This window comes from Vombatus ursinus, unplaced genomic scaffold (genome assembly GCF_900497805.2).
Source record: "Vombatus ursinus unplaced genomic scaffold, bare-nosed wombat genome assembly UNPS02014789.1, whole genome shotgun sequence".
NCBI lineage: Eukaryota > Metazoa > Chordata > Mammalia > Diprotodontia > Vombatidae > Vombatus > Vombatus ursinus.
In genome coordinates, this window is record NW_020954567.1 from 23,984,363 (window position 1) to 24,009,154 (window position 24,792).

The 24,792-nt window shown below is 40.0% G+C and overlaps 1 protein-coding gene across 2 annotated transcripts in view; it reads right to left on the reverse strand.

Moving 5' to 3' along the window:
* Nucleotides 1–24,792, reverse strand: part of COLGALT2 (collagen beta(1-O)galactosyltransferase 2) — a 132,447-nt gene that overhangs the window by 15,014 nt on the left and 92,641 nt on the right. For both annotated transcript variants that reach the window (XM_027868586.1, XM_027868587.1), the window contains exons 5-8: nucleotides 20,948–21,152; nucleotides 17,481–17,600; nucleotides 6,597–6,673; nucleotides 2,586–2,692 (exon numbers count right to left, since the gene is read on the reverse strand). In XM_027868586.1, coding sequence (XP_027724387.1) covers nucleotides 2,586–2,692; nucleotides 6,597–6,673; nucleotides 17,481–17,600; nucleotides 20,948–21,152 — 509 coding nt within the window. The remainder of the gene's footprint in view (nucleotides 1–2,585; nucleotides 2,693–6,596; nucleotides 6,674–17,480; nucleotides 17,601–20,947; nucleotides 21,153–24,792) is intronic.

The following is a 24,792-nucleotide window of genomic DNA, read 5'->3' on the forward strand; positions in this document are numbered from 1 at the left end:
CATGGAAAGCAGCCAAGAAACTCATCAGCTCCGAAGGATCCTCAGAGCTGAGTCGAGTAAAGCCGTTAAGGACGTGGTTATCCCCAAAGCACTCAAGCACATGGTCATATGTGAACAGCAGGAATCAGGAAGGGCAGCTCTGCGCATGTTCTGTACAACCCCTGGTTCTCTTGTTTAAGGGACATGAATCAAACATTATAGTTAGGAAAAAATATGGACAGCGATGGCTAAAATAGATTGAGAAGTAGACTGTAAGTAGTTGGATGCCTTTAGCAAATGAAAACTAAAAACAGAGATAGATTTTGGCTAAGTACACAGAGAAATAGGTCTATACAGGCTTGGGGTCCAGTTGACTAAACCCCGCAAATCCAAACCCAGAATGGATTTGCTCATGCTAGTTTTTTCTCCTAACAATTCTTCCTTTCTCCCCAAATTCTTTCTTTTTTTCCCTTTCTCTCTCATTCTTCATCCATCCCCTCCTATCCCTGAGATTCTAAAGGCATTCCATGAGAAAGATTGATTTGAAATACTATCTTCATATAGCTACTTGCTAGCCATCTGGCTAAATGAAGGGGGAGGGAGCAGATATTTATATGGTACCTACTATATATCAGGCATTATGCTAAGCATTTTACAATTATTATCTCATTTGACCCTCATAACAACCCTGGGAGGTACCTACCTTTAGGTGCTATTATTATCCCCATTTTACAACTGAGGAAACTGAGGTACACAGAAGTTGTGACTCGCTTAGGATCACACAGCTAGTCAGTGGTTGAGGCTGGATTTGAACTCAGATTTTCCTGTCTTCTGCCTAGTGCTCTCTCTACTGGGTCACCTAGCTGCCTCCAGTGGTAATGAGTGGTAATGGGGCACTTTGATAGAGGATTTAAAGGAACAAGAGACTCTCACAGACCTTGAACCTTTTAAAAAGTGATTTCTCATCATGTGCTGGTTCTCGCTTGCCTTGTGGTCCAGTGGAAAGAGCACTAGATGGTGGAATCGGGTGTCCTGGGTGCAAGTTCCAGCTTTGTCACTAACAAGCTCCATGATCTAGGGTTGGTCATTTCACTTTTCCCGGTCCCAGCTTTCCTACCTATTCAATGAGCATATTGGACTAGATGTTCTCAAAAATCTCTTCCAGCTCAAATTTTATGATTCTAAGGGTGCAGCATCTTGAGAATGTGAATTTTATAAATGTGAGGATTTCTGATGTTGATACACTGAGGGGAAGTAAAGGGACACAGGGCTAATCCCAACCCAAGCCAGCCAATTATACAGATTTAGAGAATTCCTGAGAACCTTTTGTGAGGGAATAGTTTTCAGTGGAAGACTAAGACTAGATCCTGAATGAACCCACCAGGAGGATATGGAAGTTTTCATACATTGCTGCTCATATTCCATGGTCAACTGAACATAAGAAGTGGTGGAATCAGGGTGTATCTGCGGGCTGCGGCAGGTATGGGGGAAGGTGAGGCACACGAGCCTTTGCTTGGGACCAGGCTCCAAACACATATTCCACATCCCAGCACAACATAGAAGAGAAGCAGTTAGAATCATAATTTAAAGAACGCCCAATTGTGAGCAGTAACTATCGCTGACCGGGTGGATCCAGGCCAAACAAAACCTAAAGGCCACTGTTTCCGACGGGGCAGGATTTGGGGCATATTTTGGGGAGTATTTGTCAGTTGGTCAGCTAACATTTATGAAGCATCTACTATGTGCCAGGCACAGTGCTAAGTGCTGAGGCTACAAAAAATGGCCAATCCCCCAACCAAAAACAAAGACCAGTCCCTGCTCTCAAGGAGCTCACGGTCTAATAAATTTCATTCACTTAAATGTGTATTTATTTGTTGCATATGACTGATTTCAGAAGGAAAATACCTTTCCTCTGATAGTCAAGTCCTGGCAACAATAGGTTCCTACCACAGGAATGACTTTCCAACTGAAATGATGTCTTGATTTAGAGATGGTGGGGTGTATAAGGACAAGCACTAGCCATCGAATCAAAAGAAGCCGGTTCAAATCCTGGTCCTGGTACTGCCTAGCTCTGTGACCCTGGACAACTCACTCTCTTTTTCCTCGTCTGTAAAATGGAGATGAGAAGATATGCCATAATAATAGCTAACACAAATATATTTTAAAATATAAATATATTTTGTCTTATTTGAGGCAGCTAATGGTATAGTGGACAGTATGCTGGGCCTGAAGTCTGGAAGACCCAAGTTCAAATCCAGCCTCAGTCACTAGTTGTGTGACCCTGGACAAGTCACTTAGCCTGCCTGCCTCAGTTTCCTTAACTGTAAAATAGGGATAATAATAGCACCTACCTCCCAGGGTTGTTGTAAGGATCAAATGAGATAATATTTGTAGAAAGTGCTTAGCACAGTGCCAGGAAGGTATTCTATAGATGCTTATTCTCATGTCCTTCCCTTCCCTTATTTGTGCTACTTGCCTTAAGAGTATGCTGTGAAAGAAAAGTTTATAAACTTCAAAGCAACATGTACATATAAGCTCTTAACATTGTCCCAATCCACTAATTAAAATCTACAAATACAAGATGGGGAAAACACAAAGAAGCTCACTTTCCATCCACAGCCTCTACAATTTTGACCTCAATCTCTTGTTCATAAAGTGTGCGCAACATTCGGTCCCGTCTGTCCTTCCGCCGTTTAAGGTTTATCATGAAAATCTAAGAGGAAAATATGGAGGAAAAGTAACACAAATGAAGTAAGTCCCACTTCACACCTCGTGTAGGGTAAAGCTTACAAACAAAGTCTTATCATATTGGACATTCAGTAAAAGGGACTAAGAAAGCTTTGACAGAGTCTTTGGAGCAGGGAGAACAGCAGTCATCTGAGGGAAGGATTTTTACATTTAGGCCCTAGGCTTAAAGGGCTCTGATGCTGGCATTTGGAGCTTTCCCCAGTATTGCTAGCTGAGAAAGTCTCTGCTCTTCTCAAATTTTTAATAGAACACTTTGCCTTGATCCCACCTCAGTCCTATCACTCCTTAGCTCATGACATACTTAAACACATATAAATCATATGTTCTCCCAATAGTGCTTGAAAGGACTGACTGCATCATTTTAAAGAATCGTTGTATCTGCAGAGTGCCTTGCACATAGCAGGTCCTTGCTAAATGTTTGTTATAATAGCATTCTTCTGAAAATCAACTCTTTCTGTAAGTTTAAACACTCTGGTGGTGTTAGTTTGATGCTCCTGAAAAATCTCCTAAATAATACTCTAGAGGGAGCAAAGGCAAACAAATGATTTCAGAAGCCCAGAAGTAGCAAGGAGACACAGCACTGTTAAGGCAGGGTTTTCCAGCACCATCCTTCAAGAGGTAGGCATTCAAAGAAGCAATACAATACTTGGCCCATAATCAGAGCTTAATAAAGGCTTTCTATTTACTCACATAACAGGAGAGTTTCCTTTAACTTTATCCCAATGGTATTTACATCAAACATTGTATACGACCCATATTTTGTTGTGTTCCCATTTTGAGTTTATTTACAGGGGTGCAGTCACATATACAACGACCACAATATTGTAAATAAAGTCCACATTTGGGAGGATTCCTTTGCTCTGCGACCCTTTGTACATATTATCTTTGGTTTCTTTGAATTCTTCATAAATATCATTCCTTACAACACAGTAATAATCCATTAGACACACATCATAACTTAATCTGCTATTTCTCTATTGGCAGGCACATGTTTTGTTTCTGTGACCTTTTCGACAAACATTTCACTATAGTTATCCCTTCCATATTGCGGAGGTTAGGGGCATGGTGCTCCCGTAATCTGGAAAATCCGTGTAAAATTTTTGACCTTCCCGTTGTACCAGCGAAGAAGTCTGAATTTTTTCTTTTTCTCTTATAGGGTGTTTACAGTACCTTATTGTAAAATTTGGGCTAAGTATTTGGTCATAGGCTATATGTAGGTCAATGTAAAGTAAAAATATCTTTTTTGTGTTGTTTGCTGGCCTTTGTGTATGTCTGTGGCTTCTACAAAACTCCCCCAAAATTCCCATTTAATTTCTTGTGCTGACCGACGATATATAGAGACCACCTTGGGGAAAGTCACAATGCGGAAGGGATAACTATGTATAACAGTAGAATATTGGTCTAGAAAACAGGAAACCCTGCTTCTATTTCTGCCTGGGCTACCAACTAAGTGACTTGATGTAGTGGCAAGAACACTGAATTTAGAATCCAAGATCCTCAGTTCAAATGTGAGCTCTCCTCCTTACTATGTGTATGACCTCAGACAAATCAATTTACCTCTCTAGGCCTCAGTTTCCTCATTTGTAAAATGAGGAGTTTGGGCTATGATCCTTTCTACAAGATCCTTCTAGCTCTAAATCCTAGGAGAGCACACTTGTGCTACAAACTAAGAGCTGCCTATCCTTGTATGAATCACAGCTGCCTGAGTCTCATCTCCAGAATACCAGGGCTGGGCTACATCTCTAATCTCCTTTCCAGCAGCAATATTTTATGAATCCAAATAGAAAATAAACTAAATCTAAGGAAATGAAAGTTTTGAGATAAGTAGATTTACCAAAGATATAGGAAAAATGATGATTTACTTAGGGAATGTACTTTGTAAAGGGATATGTCTGGGTGTTTTGTTAAGAGTTATATGTTGTGTTGAAACAAAATATAACAATATGCTTATTTTTCTTCTAAAAAACAAGGAAAAGGCTTCAAGAGACGCTGGAATGCTTTATATTTAATTTAGTTGATGCTTATATTTAATTTCATGAAAACCACCAAATTTATTTTGAGTTGCATGTGTACGTGTGCATGTGTATGTGGGAACTGCCATGTACAAATTCCACAACTTCTGTCTGAGTGACCTAACAACAGTCCTTTCATATGGACAATAATGGAGCTATCTGGGGACACTGGTTGCTCTGTTCTGGCTATAAGCAGAGCAGGAGCAAAAACAGACTTCTCATCTGGGAAGACCAGATTTTAGCAAATATAAACCCAACCTCAGGCCCTACTCAGTCCAAGGGCAATAAAAAGCATAGCCACAAAGGAAAAACACAGACAACAGAGAAATACATGCACACACTCGTAGTAGACTGTAAATAGGAAGTGGGGTAGGGTGAGATGGAGGGGGGAAATCTATTAAATCAAATATAGCCCAAACACTGGTCACACCAGACCCCCAAATTCTAGCTTGACAGGATCCTCAGACATCCCCTTTTTGATCTCCCTCTCTCTGGGCAGATCCATGACTAAATCATCTCAGAGAGATGGATAACTAGCTGTCTTTAAAGCATTACATAAACATTATTACTGCTATTATTTTATTCTTCAGGAAAGGAGATTCCCTCCATATACAACTTCACTGTATTATGACTTTTATGGCCCACTTTTATTGTCTTCTTTAAGACAAAACCAACCATGAAAAATCATAGGCACATGTTCCCAAGGCTGACCTAACGGAAATTAGACAGGACCTAGAAGAAACAATATACTTTGTTAGGGAGGGAAACAATGAATGTCTCTATAGACATTTAGGTTCTCTTATCCTAGAGCAAGGGTTTTAGCTTTTTTCATGTCATGGACCCCTTTAGCATACTGATGTAGTCTATGGCTCTTAGAATATATTTTAAAAATTCATAATTGAAGGGGTTATAATATAATAACATTATGTTATAATTATTATACTATAAAACATTGTAATTCTTATAATATGATGGCATTATATTATTATAATACAATGACATTATATTATAATTGTAATTATACAATAGCATTATAATTTATTATAATAATCTCAGTTAGGGGTTAGTGAAAGTAAAGATATAATTTTCTCCCATACAAATTCATGGATTCCATTGAAATCTACCCACAGACTCCCTCTCCCCACCTTATATCCTCACCTCCAAGCCCAGGTTAAGAACCGCTGAGGTCTGAAATGCTGTATGAGTCAGGGAGGATAGCAAAAGAGATGAATAAGACATGGATGAATGCGTCGACAGGGCCAATGAAACTGCTTGGGCCATGTCCATCTTTGGAAATCTAATTATTTCTAAAAACTATTGGCCATTTTGTTTAAATCCCCTCTAATTCAATTTTAACCCTCTCCTTTTCTGATAATAATAACTCCAATAATAATAGCAGATATTTACATAATGCTTTAGTTTGCAAAGAACCTTACATATTTTATCTCAGCTGAGCTTCACAACAACCCTGTGAGGCAGGTACCACATCTTTCTTGTCTCTATAGTGACATTTCATGTCTTTTACCCTCTGCCTCTTGGAGAACTTAGCTCCCTTCCCAGTTACATATCTCTAGAGCAGAAAACAGTGTTATATAATGGTTAGAGTTTTGAACATAATGGTTAGAATAAGAAACACTTGGATTCCAATTTCATTTCTGATATTAAGTAAGTTACCATAGTCACCTACCCTCACATTACACACACACACACACACACGTATATATTTGTGTGTATACATACATAGATACACACATACATACACACATACACACATGCATACACACATACATATATATCTCACATACATATATATGTGTATATATATGTATATATATATGTATATATCCCCATCCTTACCTCATCAAATCCCATCTTGTCTGGGTATTTGGGGGCCACTGAGACATACTGGGAGGGTTCAATTGGAGGATGGTCGACTGAAAGATAAGAAACATAATTAATGAAAGAGAAATATACAATTCTAGTGCCTAGCATTGTACTTTGTACATAACAATAGCTTAATAAATGTCTGTTGAATTGAGTTGACTTCCATTAGCATTCCCTGCTCTCTGTGGTTGGGGTATAGTCTACCCATCCATCCATCCATTCATTCATCATGCATGCATGCATGTATTCAACAAGTATTTGTTAAGTACCTACTATGTGCCAAATGCTGAGGGAAAAATTTTTTCTAAAATAGTCCCTTCTTTTAGATAGCTTACATTATTTTATTAAAATTTTGCTTTTATTCTGAACTTAAAAAACAGTGAATAAAATGGGGATTTGCATATACATAGTAGAACAGAATAAGAATATTATACATGGGAAATGCAGGTCTTGATTATGGACTGCTTGCTTTTCTTTCTTAGTATATAATAAGTTCAACCTGTAGCTTGTCCTGCCTGTCTGCAGAGAGCTTACATTCCATTGGGGGAAACAATGATAAGTAAATGTGAAATATATTTAAGAGGACACTGGAAAGTGGGAGGCTCAAAACAGACCCTTGTGTAGGAGATGACATTGATTTGGGATGTCTAGGAATTGAAGGATTCCAATAGGTGGAAGTGAAAGGGGAATACATTCCAGGCATGGAGGAGAGTCTGTGGGAAAGCATGGAGATGGAAGATGGAATGTTGCATAAGGGAAAGAACAAATAGGTGGGACTGGCTGGATTGTAAAGTTACTCAAGGAGAATAAAGCATAATAAACCTGGCAAGGTAGGCTGGAGACAGATCGTAAAAGGTGTTAAAAGTTAAAAAGAGAAATTTGCATTTTATCCTAGAGGAAAAAGAGCTATTCAAACTTTTGGAGCAGAAGAGTGATGTCGTGGCCTCGTGCTTTGGGAATATCACTTGGCAGCTGCGTGGAAAATGGAAACAGAAGAGTCTTGAGGCATAAAGCAGCAGACTAGGTGAGAGGAGAGGAGGGCCTGAACTAGCACAGTAACCCTGTGAGTAGAGAGCTAGGGGCAGGTAGGTGGTGCAGTGGATAGAGTGCCAGGCCTAGAGTCAGGAAGACTCATCTTCATATGTTCAAATCCAGCCTCAGACACTTATTAGCTGTGTGACCCTGGGCAAGTCACTTAATTCTGCCTTGGTTTCCTTGTCTGCAAAATGAGCTGGAGAAGGAAATAGCAAATCACTGTAGTATCTTCGCCTAGAAAACCCTGAATGGGGTCGTGAAGAGGCAGACATGACTGAAAATGACACAAGGACAATAAAACAACGAGCGGAGAGAAGGAAAAGAATATATGTGACGCTGTGAAGGCTAAAAACCTGGCATTGACCGCATACAGTGGGAGGGGAGTGAAAGTGAAGAGTCTAGGATGACTGCAAGGTGCAAACCTAGTTGATGGAAAACATGGCAGTGTTTTGGCTAGAAACAAGGAGCTCAGGAAGAAGGGCAGGTTTGGAGGGGGAAAGAGTGATGCACAGGTCAGGAAGAAAAGACAAAGATCACATGAATCCAACCAGTCCCAAAGCATTTCCTTCGTCTTTCATGATCAGACATGAAAAGCTTAATGACTCGAATCATGAGCTAATGACTGAGGATTGTGGATTCTGTCATCAGATTTGCTGTAGTTCCTTATATGTGAAAATTGTGCCTCCATGGAAAGTGATTACAAAGCTAGTCACTGACCTTCTCTGTAACTTTTTAGTCATTCCACATAACCACAAGATCTTTTCAAAGATCTTCCAGAGTTCCACCCAATCTAAATTAATTGATGAAATAAAAAAGCATGTATTAAGCACCTGTTGTATGCCAGGCACTCTACAAGGGATACAAAGACAAAAAATGAAACAGTCCTTGCTCTCAAGAAGGTAATATTCTATCAGGGGATATAATATAATGTGTGTATGTGTATGTGTGTGTGTGTGTGTGTGTGTGTGTGTGTGTGTGTGTGTATGCACCTGTGTGTATACATTTATATATATGTAACATATTGTTGTTGTTGTTTAGTCAATTAGTAGTGCCTAACTCTTTGTGACTTCATTTGGGGTTTTCTTGGCAAAGATACTGGAATGGTTTGCCATTTCCTTTTCCAGATTATTTTACAGATGAGTAAATTGAGGCAAACAGGGTTAAGTGACTTGCCCAGGGTCAAACAGCTAGTAAGTGCCTAAGACTGGATTTGAACTCAGATCCTCTTGACTCTAGTGCCAGCACTCCATTCACTGTGCCATTCAGCTGCCCAAACATATAACATACATTATATATTTATATACATATCTACATGCATATATAGGATAAATAAAGAATGTAACGGTGGACACTAGCATTAGGGAGGATCAGGAGAGGCTTCAGGTAGAAGATGGTGGTTGAACTGAGTCTTGAAAGACGTAAGAGATTCCAAAAGGCAGAGGGAACAAGGGATGGCCAAGTCTAAAGGTATTAGACAGAAATTAATGTTGTGAGTGAGGAACAGTAAGAAGACCAGATGACAGAATGACTGCAGACTATGGAATGAGTGAAGGGGAGGAATGTATCACAAGGCCAGAAAGATGAGTTTGGACTAGATTGTAAAAGACTTTAAAAGCCAAAGAGACGGGTTTGTATTTGATTCTCTAAGCAATAGGGAGGTAATGAAGTTCATTGAGTAGGGGAGTAATGTAGTCAGACCTACTTTGGGAGCTTTGGCGGATGTAGTCAGATTTACATTGGGAGCTTTGGGGGTCAGAGAAATGGACTGGAATGGAGGGTTCTTTAAGGCAGGGACTCCAATTGGGAGACTGCTGCAATACTCAAGTCAAGAGGTGATGGAGAGCTGATTTATGGCGGTATCCAGGTGAGTAGTGAGAAGGAGACAGATGCGAGAGATGTTACAGAGATGGAAACAGCAAGATATTGCTCTTGATCTGATCTGTGGAGTAATAGAGGGTTAGGAGTAAAGATAAACCCTGGGAGGGGAGTGCTATTATTATCCTCATTTTACAGATGAGAAAACTGAGGCACAGAGAGGTTAAGTGACTTGCCCAGTGTCATACAGCTAAAATTGTCTGAGGCACACAATTCAAACTCAGGTCTTCTTAGCTCTAGGGCCAGTGCTCTATTCACTACACTGCCTACATGCTCCACAAATCGATCACATCTGACAAATGGTGATCCAGCCTTTGCTTGAAGACATCTTGAGAAAAGGAACCTGATACTTTAAGGGGCAGCTGAATTCAGTTTTTGATGGCCCTAATTATTATGAAATTTTTCCCTCTCCACAGTTTCTACCTACTTCTCTGATTTCTCTCCTAAGAAGCCAAATAGAACACATCTAATCTTGAAAAATAGTATGAAAATGTAGTGCATCTTTTCAATGATGTATTTTCCTTAGCGTAGAACCACTCCAGTATCTTTGTCAAGAAAACTCCAAATGGGATCACGAAGTTGGATATGATTGAAAACGACTAAACGACAACAACAAAGCATATTTGTTATAGCAAATAGCCTTGCTACATGCTCTCTCATAATAAATGATCAGTCTGACTCTTTTTATACTTGGTCATTTTCTAGATCCACTTATACCACTCCTGGCACACACGATATCCTTGGCAAAATGCTGCAGGCTACTCATGCCCACGATGTGCTTCTCCGTCGCCCTTTGGGTCACTCACAATTTTGATTCCTTGGATTATGATGTTTTATGATTCACAGCTATATAGCATCCCTGGGAGATGATTAGTGTTAAAAAGAAAGGTGTTAGTGTCAGAGAGCAGCTCAGGAGTGTTAAAGGAGGGCACAATCTTCCAAATCTAATCCAATTCACTTTTTGCCTCCTAATCAATTCTGGGTCAAGTATGTTTTCCATCTGTCCAAGACATATACACACACACACACACATATACATATATGTGTATATGCATATATGTATGTATATGTATATACACTCACAGACTTTAACTGTATATACACTCACAGACTGTCTCTCTCTATATAACACACACACACACACACACACACACACACACACTCAGAGACGAACTCAATTGATTGTCCCTCCAACAGTACGTCATAGTCTAGGCAATAAGCCTTTTTCACACATTTGATTTTCTTTTTCTCCATAGATGGCTAGACTGATCTCTTTTGAATGGCTCTGGATCTTAGTGAGGGAGCATTGAGTGTTCTGGGCCTTGATGCAATCAGCACAATATCATCTACAAATAAGATGACTTCCTATTCTTATCCTTTTCTTGGGTCAGAACCTTTTCCTTTGGCAGTCTGGTGAAGCCGAGGGACCTTTTCTCAGAATGATATTAATGCATAAAATAAAATACATTAGAATATAATATTAGTATAGAATATAAATTGTATTCTTCAGTATAATTGAAACTAATCATAATAGCTCCTATTTAAATGCTGGAATTGGAGATAGAAAGACCTGAATTCAAATCTAGCCTCAGACACTAGCTGTATGACCCTGAGCAAGTCACTCAACCTCCATCTGTATCAATTTCATCATCTGTAAAATGAGGACAATAATAGCATCTGTCCTCACAAGGTTGTTATGGGGCTCCAATGAAATAGCATATGTATAGCTCTTTGCAAAATTTAAAATGCTATTTAGCTGTCAACCATTATTATCATTATTACTTTGAGTTTATAAAAACACCTACATTTAAAAAAAAGACAAACTGTGGGGTAGGTAGTATAAGTAGAACTATCCACATCACAGGTGAAGAAACTGAGGCTCAGAGAAGTTCTGTGATTTCCTCAAGGTCACAGTGAACTAGGTAGATACTGAACGTGTTCCGTAGGGGTATCAAATTATTCTCACACTCCTAAGTGTCAGAGCTGGAACTCAAACCCAGGTCTTCTGACTCCAAGGCTGGTGCTCCTCCCATGATGCCGTGCTGCTTCAAAGAGTGGCTTAAAATATTCTCTCACATTTATTTCCTTTTTGTCTTTACTCTGCAGGCAGGAGATGCTTAACAACTGTTTATTGGATGGGAATGTTTATTAAATTAGACCACGAAACCACAATGTTCAATTGTCCAGTTTCACCGTGAAGTGTGACCGTCAAGTAACGGTCCTCGCTTCACCGGCCACACAAAAACTCATCTCAGTACCTGCTAGTCAGTCACAATTGGCAGCTACTTCCTCTCCTTGGTTTTTCTGCAAATACATACTACTTTGAGGCTACCCTCTAGTATATTTCCATTGGTTCTGCTCTGTTGCTTCTCTCATTCCCTTTTGGATTTCCATGGGAAAAAGCAAACCCAACATGAATTCATCAGAACTTTCCTCAGCAGAATGTTCGGCTTGCTCTGATTCTCTCTCCCCTCCCTGGCAGCTTTCCTTACTTAGACCTAAACATGGTGATTTTACTACTCCAGAACAGAACTTTCTCTGCCTCTCACCCCCTTTAGGATACACAAATGGCCTGTAGAGTTTTTAAAATGGCCACAGCCAAGAAAGATGCTGCAATTAGCTACTTTGTTGCAGGCAAAGACGGTACAGACATTATAGCTTGTTCACTGATTCACTTGTAGTAGCTACAAGTGGTTGGCTTCTGAAAGTCATAGCTCAGTTCAGATTTCTTTCTTTTTTTTCTTTTTGGTTAGGCGATTGGGGTTAAGTGACTTGCCCAGGGTCACACAGCTAGTAAGCGTCAAGTGTTTTTGGTCTGAGGCTGGATTTGAACTCAGGTCTCCTGACTTCAGGCCCGGTGCTCTATTTGCGCCACCTAGCTGCCCCTCTCAGTTCAAATTTCAAGGCTATCTGTTCAATGTTTGACATTTTATGGTAAGAAATAGTTACACAATGATGATGACGATGATGATGATGATAATAAAGTCTATCACAGAGTAACATTTACTGTAAATGGTGCTTTAAGGTTTAGAAAATATTTTATAAGTATCATCTCATTTGATCCTTATGACAACCCTGGGAGTTAGGTGCTATTATTAACCACATTTTACAGAAGAGGAAACTGAGGCAGACAGAGGTAAAAGTGATTTACCCAGGGTTACACAGCTAGTAGGGGAACCTAGGTGGTTTGGTGAATAGAGCACCAGTTCTGGAGTCATGAAGACTCATCTTCCTGAGTTCAAATCTGGCCTCAGACATTTACTAGCTGTGTGACCCTGGGCAAGTCACTTAACCTTGTTTACCTCAGTTTCATCATCTGTAAAATAAGCTGGAGAAGGAAATGGCAAACCACTCCGGTATCTTTGCCAAGAAAACCCCAAATGGGGGTCACAAAGAGTTGGACATGATTGAAAAACAACTAAAAAGGAAAAAGGAACCTAGCTAGTAGGTGTCTAAGGTGGGATTCATACTCAGGTCTTCCTGACTCCAGGTCCAGTGCTATATTCACTATGCCGCAACTATTTTTCAGATAGGAAGAATGATATTGGGTCAGACCTATGACATAGCAGAGGCCCCAGAGGGCATGCCTGGCATGTAAGGGAGCCCAGTTGTCCTTCTTGAAATCAGTCTTTGAGGTCAGGTATTAGATATAGCCCAGCTTCTCTTATTAGCTGTTTCTAGCTCTTCTACTCACACATTTTTCCCAATACTTCTTGAAAAGAGTTATTCTTTTTGACTGTACCACCTCTTAGGAGTAATGAGATCTACCAGTGTATTACGGGCTGCAGAGAGTAGTGTTTTGAGGGTACTTGATCCTTCTTAAGGAAGATGTCATAGCACTATGGAAAGAGCACTTGATTGCAGCTCAAGGATCACTTCCGGAGGAGGCAGGTGTGAGTAAAGAAAAGAGGAAGAACGCAAGATGTTGTGGCGGTAAACTCAACAAGCCTTGGTGAGTGATTGAATGAGGGCAGTGAAGGAGAGTGAAGAATGGATTACGACATCTTGCAAACCTTGGTGAGTGGAAGGATGGTGGTGCTACCAACAGGAAAAGGCATATTAGGAGGAGGGATGATTGGAGGGGAAGAGATGGAGAGTTCTGTTCCGGACTTTTTGAGTTTGAGATGCTTATGCAACACACGGGTGGAGACCCACATCAGACAGTTAGTGATACAGGGCTGGGGCCCAGGAGGAGATGAGGGATGGACTGTCAGCATTGTACTAAGAGCACTTACCATATGCTCCCTTGTCTTGTTGTTTAGCTCATGTGTAAGCCCTGTCCCCACGAGTGAACTCTAAATTTTTTGAGGGTGGGGACTATATTTTATCTCTGTGTATCTTCAATTCCTAGCACTGGGCCTTGTACAAAGTAGGGCACTTACGTTTGTTGATAATTCATTGAATTGGTTCTTTAACCACGAGCAATACCAATGTGCTTAAATTTATATCAAGGTTAACTATTCAGAGTTTCTTACTGGAGCACATTTGAAAAATATGATGTGATCCATATGGATTTTTTTTCTGTTCAGTTATGGTGACATACAATTCTTTCCAACTTTTTAGGTAAATGGTTTTATGAAAATGAACTAACAAATAATAATATCTGATCTACAGGACAAGGATGAAAACAGAGCCTTGGGGAAATCTGGCCATAGCTAACATGTTATTTTGTTTGACTATAGTTATTTGTTACAAAGGAGGGTTCATTTGGGGTGGGGAGTGTAAAAGGGTATAGATTTCACAAACTCTGAGGAGTTTCAGCCCAACTCACACTTACACTGGTGAGCTACTTGCTCCCCCAGGGCAAGGCTACATCTCTCTCTTAAGATTCTAAGGGCACCCCTCAGGAGGTACCCTCCTTCCTGATATTTTAAACGCATGTTTAGGAAGGGTGCCATTCACACAAAATCACACTTCTAACATTTTCCCCAATCATGCTTAATTTTTTCTATTCTTTAAAAATCAAGTGACAAATGACAAAACTATGAGTGCGCAAAAATGATCAATAAGTATCCACTTTGTGTGAGGCACTGTAATCAGCACTGGGAGCCCCAAAACAAAAGAATCTCTGCCCCCAAAAAGCTTACCTTCTACTGGGCAGATATAATATGTACACAAATAGGTATACTACCAGGTGTCCCAAAAGTTCTAGGGCAGTTTTGTTTTAGTAGCTTAAATCTGTACTAAGACCTTTGGGACACCCTGTTTAAGGAATATTGAAGAAGTACTGGGTGAGGAAGAGGCTACATCAGCGAAGGTGCTATAGAGGAAAGACCACCTGGATTCAGCCTGGCAGGAAGGCAAGGATTCTGAGGTGTGGAAATGAGGGCAGGATTCATTCAAGGAATAAGGGGAAGGGGGCAGGGCATTGTGAATTGCATAGACCCGGGAGACATAGTATTGGTTTCTTCAAGGTACAGCTAGTAGTCCATTTTAGCTGGAACTTATAATTTCTGAAGGGGAGTAGTATGAAACAAAGCTGGAAAGGCAAGTGGGAGTCAGATTGCAGAGGGCTTAAATGCTGAGCTAAGGGGTTTGAATAACTGATCTGTCAGTCAGCATTTTTTAAATGTCCATGGTGTATCCTGAACGGCTCCTTACTCAGTCTCTGCAGATAAATCGGTATTGGGCTTCCGCTCAATTCAATGGTATTTCCAAAGCATATATTACATGGGGACATGAGCAAAGCACAGAAATCACAGAACCTCAGAATTAGAAGAGGCCACACTGAGGACCTCCAGAGAGGGGAAATTCGCCACCTCCAGAGGCCCCTCATCCACTGGTGGATGGATCTAATTGTTACAATTTTTCTCCCCAAAATCAAGCCTCAATTTGCATCTTTGCAGCTCTGCCCCATTGCTTTCCCTTCTGCCCTCTGGGGCCAAAGAGAAGAAATAGAATTCTTGTTCCACATGACAGTCTTCCAGACATTTCAAAATAGATACCACGTCTCCCCTGAGTCTTCTGTTCTCTAGTTGCTTCACCCACTTCTCATCTGGCATGAGCTGGAGCTCCTTCCCCAGTCAGGCTCCAACCAATGTTTTTAGTGGATTTCACATTATTCGTCCTCACCCACTACTTTCCAGTCAAATTTGCCTACATCTTTTGACTGTGCTTTTGCTGGGCCTGCACAGGCTGTCCCCCATGCCTGCAATGCTTTCTTTCCTCACTACTGCCTCTTAGCAACACTAGTACCCTATAAGGCTAAGCTCAAGGGCCATCTCCTCCAGGAAGCCTCACCTGACTCTCCAGGTACTAGTACTCAGACCTGCTGAAAATAAGTCTTAGCTGAACACATGTTCTGTTCCCCCTGCTGCCCCCTGTTGGTTGTAAAGAGTTTTAGGGCAGGGAACCTAATTTTTGTCTTTGAATCCCCAGCACCTTGTAAAGTGCCTGGCACACACACACACAAACACACACATATGCATATATGTTATATATACAATATGCAATATATATATATATATATATATATATATATACATGTTTTAATTGAATGGAGAAGCAGCACCGTTAATGATGAAAAAGCTGAGCTGCCTAGATGTTTCAGAATTCTCAACCACGTAAAGTATAAATTGCCTTCTACCTGGCATGTCAACCTAAATATAGGAACTCTTATTCTTCTGTTTGCAATTTATTAATTAGAGGCAAAGAGAGATTGTCTCAAGCCCTTCACTATTTGCTGGGGAGATTTGTAATTTAAGATTCTGTCCTTGCAGGCTCTGTTTCAGATCTGTCTGTGATTCACAGACAGATAGTTTAGCTGAATAAATCACTGTAAATCCAAAACCTTGTGGAAATTCAGAGATAGTTCATTTGGGGGATCTTCCCCAGTCCCTACCCTGAAGACAAAGGAATTTCCACTTACAAATGGCTGGTGAGATTTAGGCTGGGGCCAAGGAAAATATAAGTATTTTGAGAGTCCATTGAAAAGAAAAAAAAAGAAAAAAGAACCAATCTCAGGCCAAGATGAATAAGAACTCTCTAAACAAATGTCAGGGAAGGTAGGTGGTACAGTGGATAGAGTTCCAGGCCTGGAGTCTGGAAGTCTCCTCTTTCTGAGTTCAAATCTGGCCTCAGACACTAGCTGTGTGACCCTGGGCAAGTCACTTACTGCTGTTTGTCTCAGTTTCCTCCTCTGTAAAATGAGCTGGAGAAGGAAATGGGAAACCACCCCAGTATCTCTGCCAAGAAAACCCCACATGGAGTCACAAAGAATTGAACATGGACTGAAATAACTGAACCACAAAGAAATGTCAGGGGACAAGTAGAGAGACAGTCAAATGAGTGGCCAGTCCTGAGGGACTGAGACCTGGGAACAGTGGAAAAGCTACCAGACCTGTAGTCAGAAAGGACAAACAATGGAATCCTCACTTTGCTATTTTCTCCTTGTTTGACTGCGATGAAGTCACTGAGGCCCTGGTTTTCTAATTTGTAAAATGTGGTCACTAGGCTACCTCATCTCTGAAGTCCTTTCTATTTCCAAATCCATGATTCTGCTTCTTGGTTTCAAAAAACAAAAGCAAATCTATCGAATTAAATGCGTTTGTCTTTTCACTGGTGTAGCTGAGACAGAGCTGTGTTTGCTGCTAATGTCCAATGAAGGAAGGATCCCAGCTTTGGATGGTTTCAGATTTACGGGGGAGGGACAGTAAGTCACCTACTCCCACTCCCTCATTTTGGAGGTGAGGGAATAGAGACGTAGAGATGTAGTGACTTGTCCAAGCTTGTCCAGGTGAAAGGGTCACCTTGAATTCACAGCTCCCCTTCTAGAGTAAGGCCTTTCTCCGCTGCAATCTTACCGATGGATTTGGAGCCAGGACTTTTCATCGTGGAACAGAGAGAGAAGAGACTGAGGTGATCACCTTTTCTTTGTCATTAAAATTGACAATCAGCCATCTGCAAAGCTGGACCCTGCCCTACAGATGTCCCCTTCATCTTACTTACTCATTGCTTCTATCTGCACGTGAATGAGATTCTCGATGTCTTCTTGTAGTGTCTGGTGTGGCTTCAGTGGAATGGGGAGATAGCCATAGTGTTCTCGGTTGCAGAGATACATCTGAATACCTGACAATCAAAGAACAAAAAACACTGATCAGAAAACACGCTTTTTTGGAGGGGTTCTACACAGGCAGTTGGAGGAGGTACAGGTTCAATGAGGGAAAAAAGGTGATTGTCAGCAAGCGTGGTTTGTCCTTAAAGCTTAGCAACAGATAGTTTACAAACTAAACAAAATAAAAACTCACATCAGCATTATACGTAATTGCAAAACCCAGGAAGCTGCCTAAAAAGTTGAACAATAGGAGAATGCTTTAAAAAACTATGGTATATTAATGTAATGAAATATCATCATGTCATTAATACCAACAGGTATAAGGAATGTAAAGAAATTTACAAAGACCTGTAGTAGGAAATAATGCAATGTGGAGGAAAAATTCAGAATAAGAATAGAGTGTGGGATAACTATGACCATACAAATAGGAAAAGTGAGAGACAATAAATACCCAAAGAATCTTGATGGGTACTGGTAGGGAGCAGTTGAAAAGTTGTTATGATACTTTATTAACTCAAATTAATTTAAATGACTAAAGAAGTTCAGATGGTTGTACTGATATTCAAGATTATGTTCTAAATAACGTGTTTAAAAGCTTGCCACCTGTTGAGAACAAAATACCAGGTAGCTGTATGCACCATTTTTAGCCTTCAGAGACATCAGACTTCCCCTTTATTTAAAATGACACTGGCCATTTGGAAGCTCACAGATCTCAGATCATTTCTCTTCTAGCTCAGACAGAGGAAATTGAACATTTTTTCTCTGAAAGAAAAAAATCCTCTGTTGGCCTAAAGTACAATGAAAAATAAAGGTAAGGAAAGAATCAAAAGGAAGGGAAGGGATTATGGTTCCCAAGAGCAGAAATGAACACTAAACCAATTGAAAGGAAATAAGGAAAAAATTAGGGATGAAATCCTTATTTGATATGAAAGCAGACAGAAAAGACCCAAAAGAGTAGTGAGGTTATGAAAGACAAATGTAAGCATTGCCAAGAGAGGAAAAGGGAGCAATTTAGTTCTCTGATTAAATGGGAAGGGTAAAGGGAATTTTAAAATGCTCTGACTTTCCTGGGTCATATTTTCGTCTCTTGACAACGATGAGTTTGAAGCCAACCTCATGTCGACGTAAACATTTCATGTTAGCTTCCAAGGGTAGGAAGAGAAATCCTGTCTCTTTAGTCCAACTGACAACCAGCAAGATGTCAGTCTCCCAAACATACCACAGAGCCCTCTGTAATCAACAAGTTCTTTCCCCTACCCCTCTCGTGAAGTAAGCTCTGGGGCCATCCACGTGAGAGCGGACAGTTTTGAAGACAGGATGGAAGCAGGAATCACCAACACTGCCAACCCTTGCCAGGTCCCATTTTAATGAAAAAATAGTTTAGTGAAAAGGACGTGTCAGCTAAGTATGAGTATGCGTGGCCAAACCTATGATTTTTTAATTGATATAATACAAGAATTATCTACCTAGTCAGAGCCTTTATTTGACCTGGATGAAATTTCCTCTAGTCAGCTGCACCGCCTGCCAAATCTCGTGAAGTTGTTAGGTGGCATTAACAGATAGGAGGGAGGGTGGAGGGGAGAAAAAAGACTTTTATTTACCTCCCTTAATGGGTCCGGACCCTGTTTTAATGAACCAATTTGACCTGGCTCACAAATCACTGTCAACTTCCCTTTCTTGCCAAGAAAGTTTCCAACTCTCTGACTCTGGGCTTTGCAGGGACAGATGCTTCCAGGGGATTCAGATGGGAATCTAACTCTTCAAAACCCTCATGACATGAAGAAGGGGATGGAGACATAATTAAGTTGTTACCCTGCCTCTCTTGGATAAATCGCTTTAACCATCTGACCTCCCTTTGCTTTATTTTCCACATCTGGGAATATAGTATTAGAAGGAGATAATAATTGTGAAGCACTCTAATACTCTGAGTAATTAGAATGTAAGTTCCTTGAAGACAGGGACAGTCTTTTGCCTCGTTGTATCCCCGGTTCTTAGCACAGTGCCTGGCACATAGTAGGTGCTTAATAAATGTTTATGGATTAATCAGTTGATTAAATGATGCTTTACATTTTTTTTTTATTTTGAAAAAAAGGCAAATGATACCATGTCTTAATGGGTGTCTCTCTTCTAGTTAGCTTAACTCTTTTACTTATATCTTTTTATATAAGGGGATTGATCAGAATAGTCACTGATCAAATTGAGTCCTGCAATCAATGATGAGATTACAGGCCATGGGCAATTATGCATTACTTCCCCATAGAATGTGAGCATGCTCATTGACTCCATATTGATTTGGCTTCAGAAAAACCCAATTGGTTGGTGTTCTATTGACTGCTGACCCTCATCCCCTATGGTCTCTCTCTTGCCCTTAGACTAGAGAGGGGACCTTCAACCAGAGGTTTGGGAGCTGAGAGGAAGAGCACAGTAGTTTCTTTTTTTCTCAACTCCACACTGAGAGCAATAATAACAACTTATAACGAAAGCACATGGTAGTGATAGACATGCTGGTAGGTGGTGCAGTAGATAGAGCGTTGCACCTGGTATCACAAAAACCTGAGTTCAAATCCAGCCTCAGACACTTATTAACTGTGGGACCTTGGGCATAACCTCTGTGCCTCAGTTTCCCCTTATTAATGAGGATAATGACAGCACCTATCTCACAGGGCTGTTATGAAATAAAATGGGATAATAATTGTAAAGCACTTTATAAACCTTAAAATGTTATATAAATGCCAGCTATTATTGGGATGATGATTATGATGATGATGCATGCTTTTACATGACCTGAGAAAGGAGTTCAAGGACATGATTTCTAAATCCTAACCTCCCGTGTAGAGGAGGGGGATTTTAAATTCCCAGAGTAGTGCGAGCCCCCAAACTGAAGCTTCTAGTCACATAAAGGAGATTTTTCTTTGGGAGTTACCTTATGAATAATTCCAAGTTCAGGAATTACTGAGTTTGTAAATTTGGGCACTAGACTTTCTAGAGATACAATATTTCCTGATTCGGTGTGTTCTTTGGAGAAATAAGAGAATAATTCACATTGTTCCTGAAGAGCACCCTACTTGGAAAACAAAACCTTTGAGTTCTATGAATGGTGTGCTCAATGAGGTTTGCTGATTCAGCAAGCTGCCGACTGATTTAGTTTTAAAATGCAATATAATCTATGTTTTATTGTATTTTTATTTATTTTGTTAAATATTTTCCATTACATTTTAAGCTTCATTTGACACCTCTTCTCTACACTCATTAGGTAATTATTAACATTTCTTGAATTCTATTGAAACAAATTGATTTTGCAATCCTCCCACAGAGGCAGTGTCCAAACCTGGTTACACACACACACACAAACACCCCATACCTGCTTGCCTACAGGAGAAGGCAAAGACAATGATGTCATCAAAAGTCCAGGAATAATCCTGGTGTGGGGGAAAAAACATCAGCTTGTATGAGGCCTCTTTCCTGAGGTCAATGAGGAATGTGGAGTGGACCATTGGAACAGGAAAACAGCCTCTTCTCTTCCATTCTCTAATCTGAAGGTAGTCTGGGGTCCGTTTATAGTAGCCCTGTAAAACAACAAATTGACGGGTTGAATTCTTTGATAGGTAGATTAGATTTTTTCATTGTTATTCTCTAGTCTGAAGGCATAGTGGACCAAGTTGAGAGGATCTGAGTTCTAATCCTATCTCAGATAAAAGCTCTGTGACTTAGTGAAAGTCAAGTATCCTCTCTTGACCTCAGTTTTTTCATTCATAAAAATGCAGAAAACACCTGGAAGTGTTTAATTCATATGGTGATCATGGGGAGGGAAAATTGGAACATGCATTCTTTAAGCACCTAGTATGTGCCTGGCACTGTGCTTTACAAATATTCCTATTTTAGCCTCACAACAACACTAGAAGGTTGGTACTATTACTATTTCCATTTTGCACATGAGGAAACTGAGACAGAAAGAAATTAAGTCACTTGCCCAAGGTCAAACAGCTAGTAAGGCAGGATTTGAACTCTGGTGGGTCTAATTCCAGGCTCTGGGGCCCTCTTCATGGCACCCCCTAGCTACCAAGTGAGAAAATAAATACAAAGAGCTTTGTAAATGTTAAGAGTATTTTATAAAACTCAATTATTATTTTCCATTTTATCAGTAACAATTTGATGGTTATATAAAATAGCATAGATGCACTTTTCCGCATGATCTGTTTCAGGTCAGTCTTTCTCATTGTTTATTGGGTTCACTCAAAGACTGGTAGGGAGGGTATAAAGAGCGCTATCTACATGAGGCGGCTACATGGATGACAATGGGAGGCTTGGAATCAGGACAATCTGAGTCTGAAACCAGCCTCAGACACTAAATGCTGGATTTGTAGTCAGAAGGAACCCTGACTTCTCTGTGTAACACCTCAGTGACCTTAGGCAAGTAGCTTAACTTCACTGACCCTCAGTTTCCTCATCTGTAAAGTGTGGGGGTTGGACAAAACAATTTCCAAGGTTTTTCCACCTCTGAATTTATGGTCTCATTAAGTAGAAGAGCCAGAATCTGAACCCAAGTCCACTGACTCCATTTACTGCATCACACTTCTTTCTCTCCAAATTACCTATATCTTATTGAGATTTTAGACCACAAGTAGGAATGACTAAAGTTTAAGCATGGTCTCTTCATTCAATAAAGGCTTTATGCCAGTGAGGTCAAACACAAACAGAAAACCCCGTGGACCGCACATTGACTTAGAAAACCACATATTAACACGATCTGTGTTCTACTGTATTTTTATTTATTTTGTCAAACATTTCCCAATGATATTTTAATCTGGTTGGGGCAGTACTTGGGGGCTTTGCAGCCAGCAAGTTTGACCTCTGCTTTATGCAAAAGGAATGTGATAAGAGGGGGCATGGAATATAATCTCTGAGAGGTGATGGTAAAGTAATGAAATGGCATTGTTTGTTCATTTTTAAACAAATATCAGAATTTACACATTCAATGCAATGTGTTCATTTGATGCTGTCACCCTGGGAGGCCAAATCCACTCAGGCTCCGACTGTACTCCCAACATTTTGGAGGGTTCCTTCCTAGCTGGCTTATGGGCCATACAGGACAGACCACTACTGGTCTCATTGCTTTATAGTCATAACTCCTTTTCTCTTTTCTTTTCTTTAAATCTGAAACAGTATTACCCAGATTGATAACTCTTTTATTCATAAGACAATTCCCAAATGACCCATGGCATTTTCCCAAGATCAAAAATTTGCCAGCAGTATTAATGGGAAAAACCTTAAGCTTTGAGTCAGGAGAGATTTGGGTTCAAATCTCACCTCTGATTCTTATTAGCTGTGTGACCCTGGGCAAATCACTTCAAGACATTCCCTAAGCCTCAGTTTCCTCATCTGAAAAATGAGAGTAAATTCCTATAGTACCCACCTCACTGGGTTGTTGCAAGGATGAAATGAGATAATAATAATAGCTGGTATTTCTATAACAATTTATAGTTAACAAAGAGCTTTACATGTTTGCTCAAGTGATCCTTACAACAATCTTAATACGCTGTTATTGCTGTTCAGCCGTTCAATTATATCTGACTCTTTGTGACCCTGTATGGAGTTCTCTTGGCAAAAATACTGCATTGGTTTGCCATTTCCTTCTCCAGTAGGTTAACCAGCGCTCCATCCACTGAGTCATCTAGCTGCATAGATACTCTTATTATCCCCATTTCACAAATGAGAAAACTGAGGCTGAGGCAAAACAACTCGTCCAGGGCCCACATACCTAATAAATAACAGAGACAGGATTTGAACTCAGTTCTTTTAGAATCCAAGTCCAGCACTCTATCCACTGCACCATCTGGTTGTTTTGACTGTAACTTTGTAGCACTTTGCAAATCTTGAAACACTATTTAGACGCCAGTTACTATTAATTAAAAGAATGTGATGGAGGTTCTCAGAACACTGTCCTCCAAAGGAGGTACCAATGATGATTGGAGCAATGGTAGTTCCACAGCTTATTTTTGGAATAAGTGTGCAGTCGCACAAGGTGAACACTTTGAAAGGTTCAGCATCCATCTCTATGTGGAAATTCTGATGTGTACAGTTCTTTGCAGTCACATGAAGTATTATGTGACAAGCTCTTGGAAGACTGAGACTGTGTCATGTACTCCTCATGGATCCTTTTTGGGGTCTGGCACAACAGACAGTGGCTAAATAAATTCTTTCACCTGTAAGCATTTCATACTCTATTCCAATAGGATCCTTAGATAACACAGTTGTAGTCAAATTTGTATTACATTTACCCACGTATCTGTCTTTTGTCCCCTTACTATAGTGTCAACTCCATGAGAGCAGGGCTTGGTTTTTAAAATTTTTATTTTTGCATCTCTTCTCCCCACTTCTCCCATTTAACACAAAAGCCTATACATAGTAGATGATTAAAAAGTGATTATTGAATGAATGGAGAGATGCAAGAATGAATAATTGTATAAACACTATGCTTTACATAAGCTTTTCATTTTAGAATCTCTTAGCACCTCTATGAAACTTAATCAAATTACTCAGTTATTCTCTAACATTTCCAGTGCCAAGTATTGCCTAAATTGAATAGACTGAGTCAGCAAATGCATACATACATATTCACACACATGCACAGCAACACTTCCACACACATACATATATAAATATAAATTTTAGTATACATCCATAAGCAGCTAAGTGGCACGGTGGATAGAGTACTGGATCTGGAGTGAGGAAGATCTGAGTGCAAATGTGATCTGACACTTCCTAGCTGTGTGACCCTGGGTAAGTCACTTAAGAACACAAGGTGGTATAGCGGATAGAGGAAATCTCATCTTTCTGAGTTCAAATCCAGCCTCAGATACTTACTAGCTGTGTGACTCTGGGCAAGTCACTTAACCCTGTTGACCTCAGTTTCCTCATCTGTAAAATGACAAACCACTCTAGTATCTTTGCCAAGAAAATCCCAAATGAGGTCACAAAGAGTCAGAAACAATTGGAACATATATAATATACATGTATACATATATATGTATACACACACACACACACCATATGTGACTTGTGGTATATTTGTGGGCTAAGATGCTCCAAGATGATTCTAAGTCATCAGATATAGTTACTGACAAATCCAAAACTCTGATGAGAATTATTTTAGAAATGGGGAACTGAGTACCTTTACAGTAAAACTATGCCTTCTGTAGACAAGAG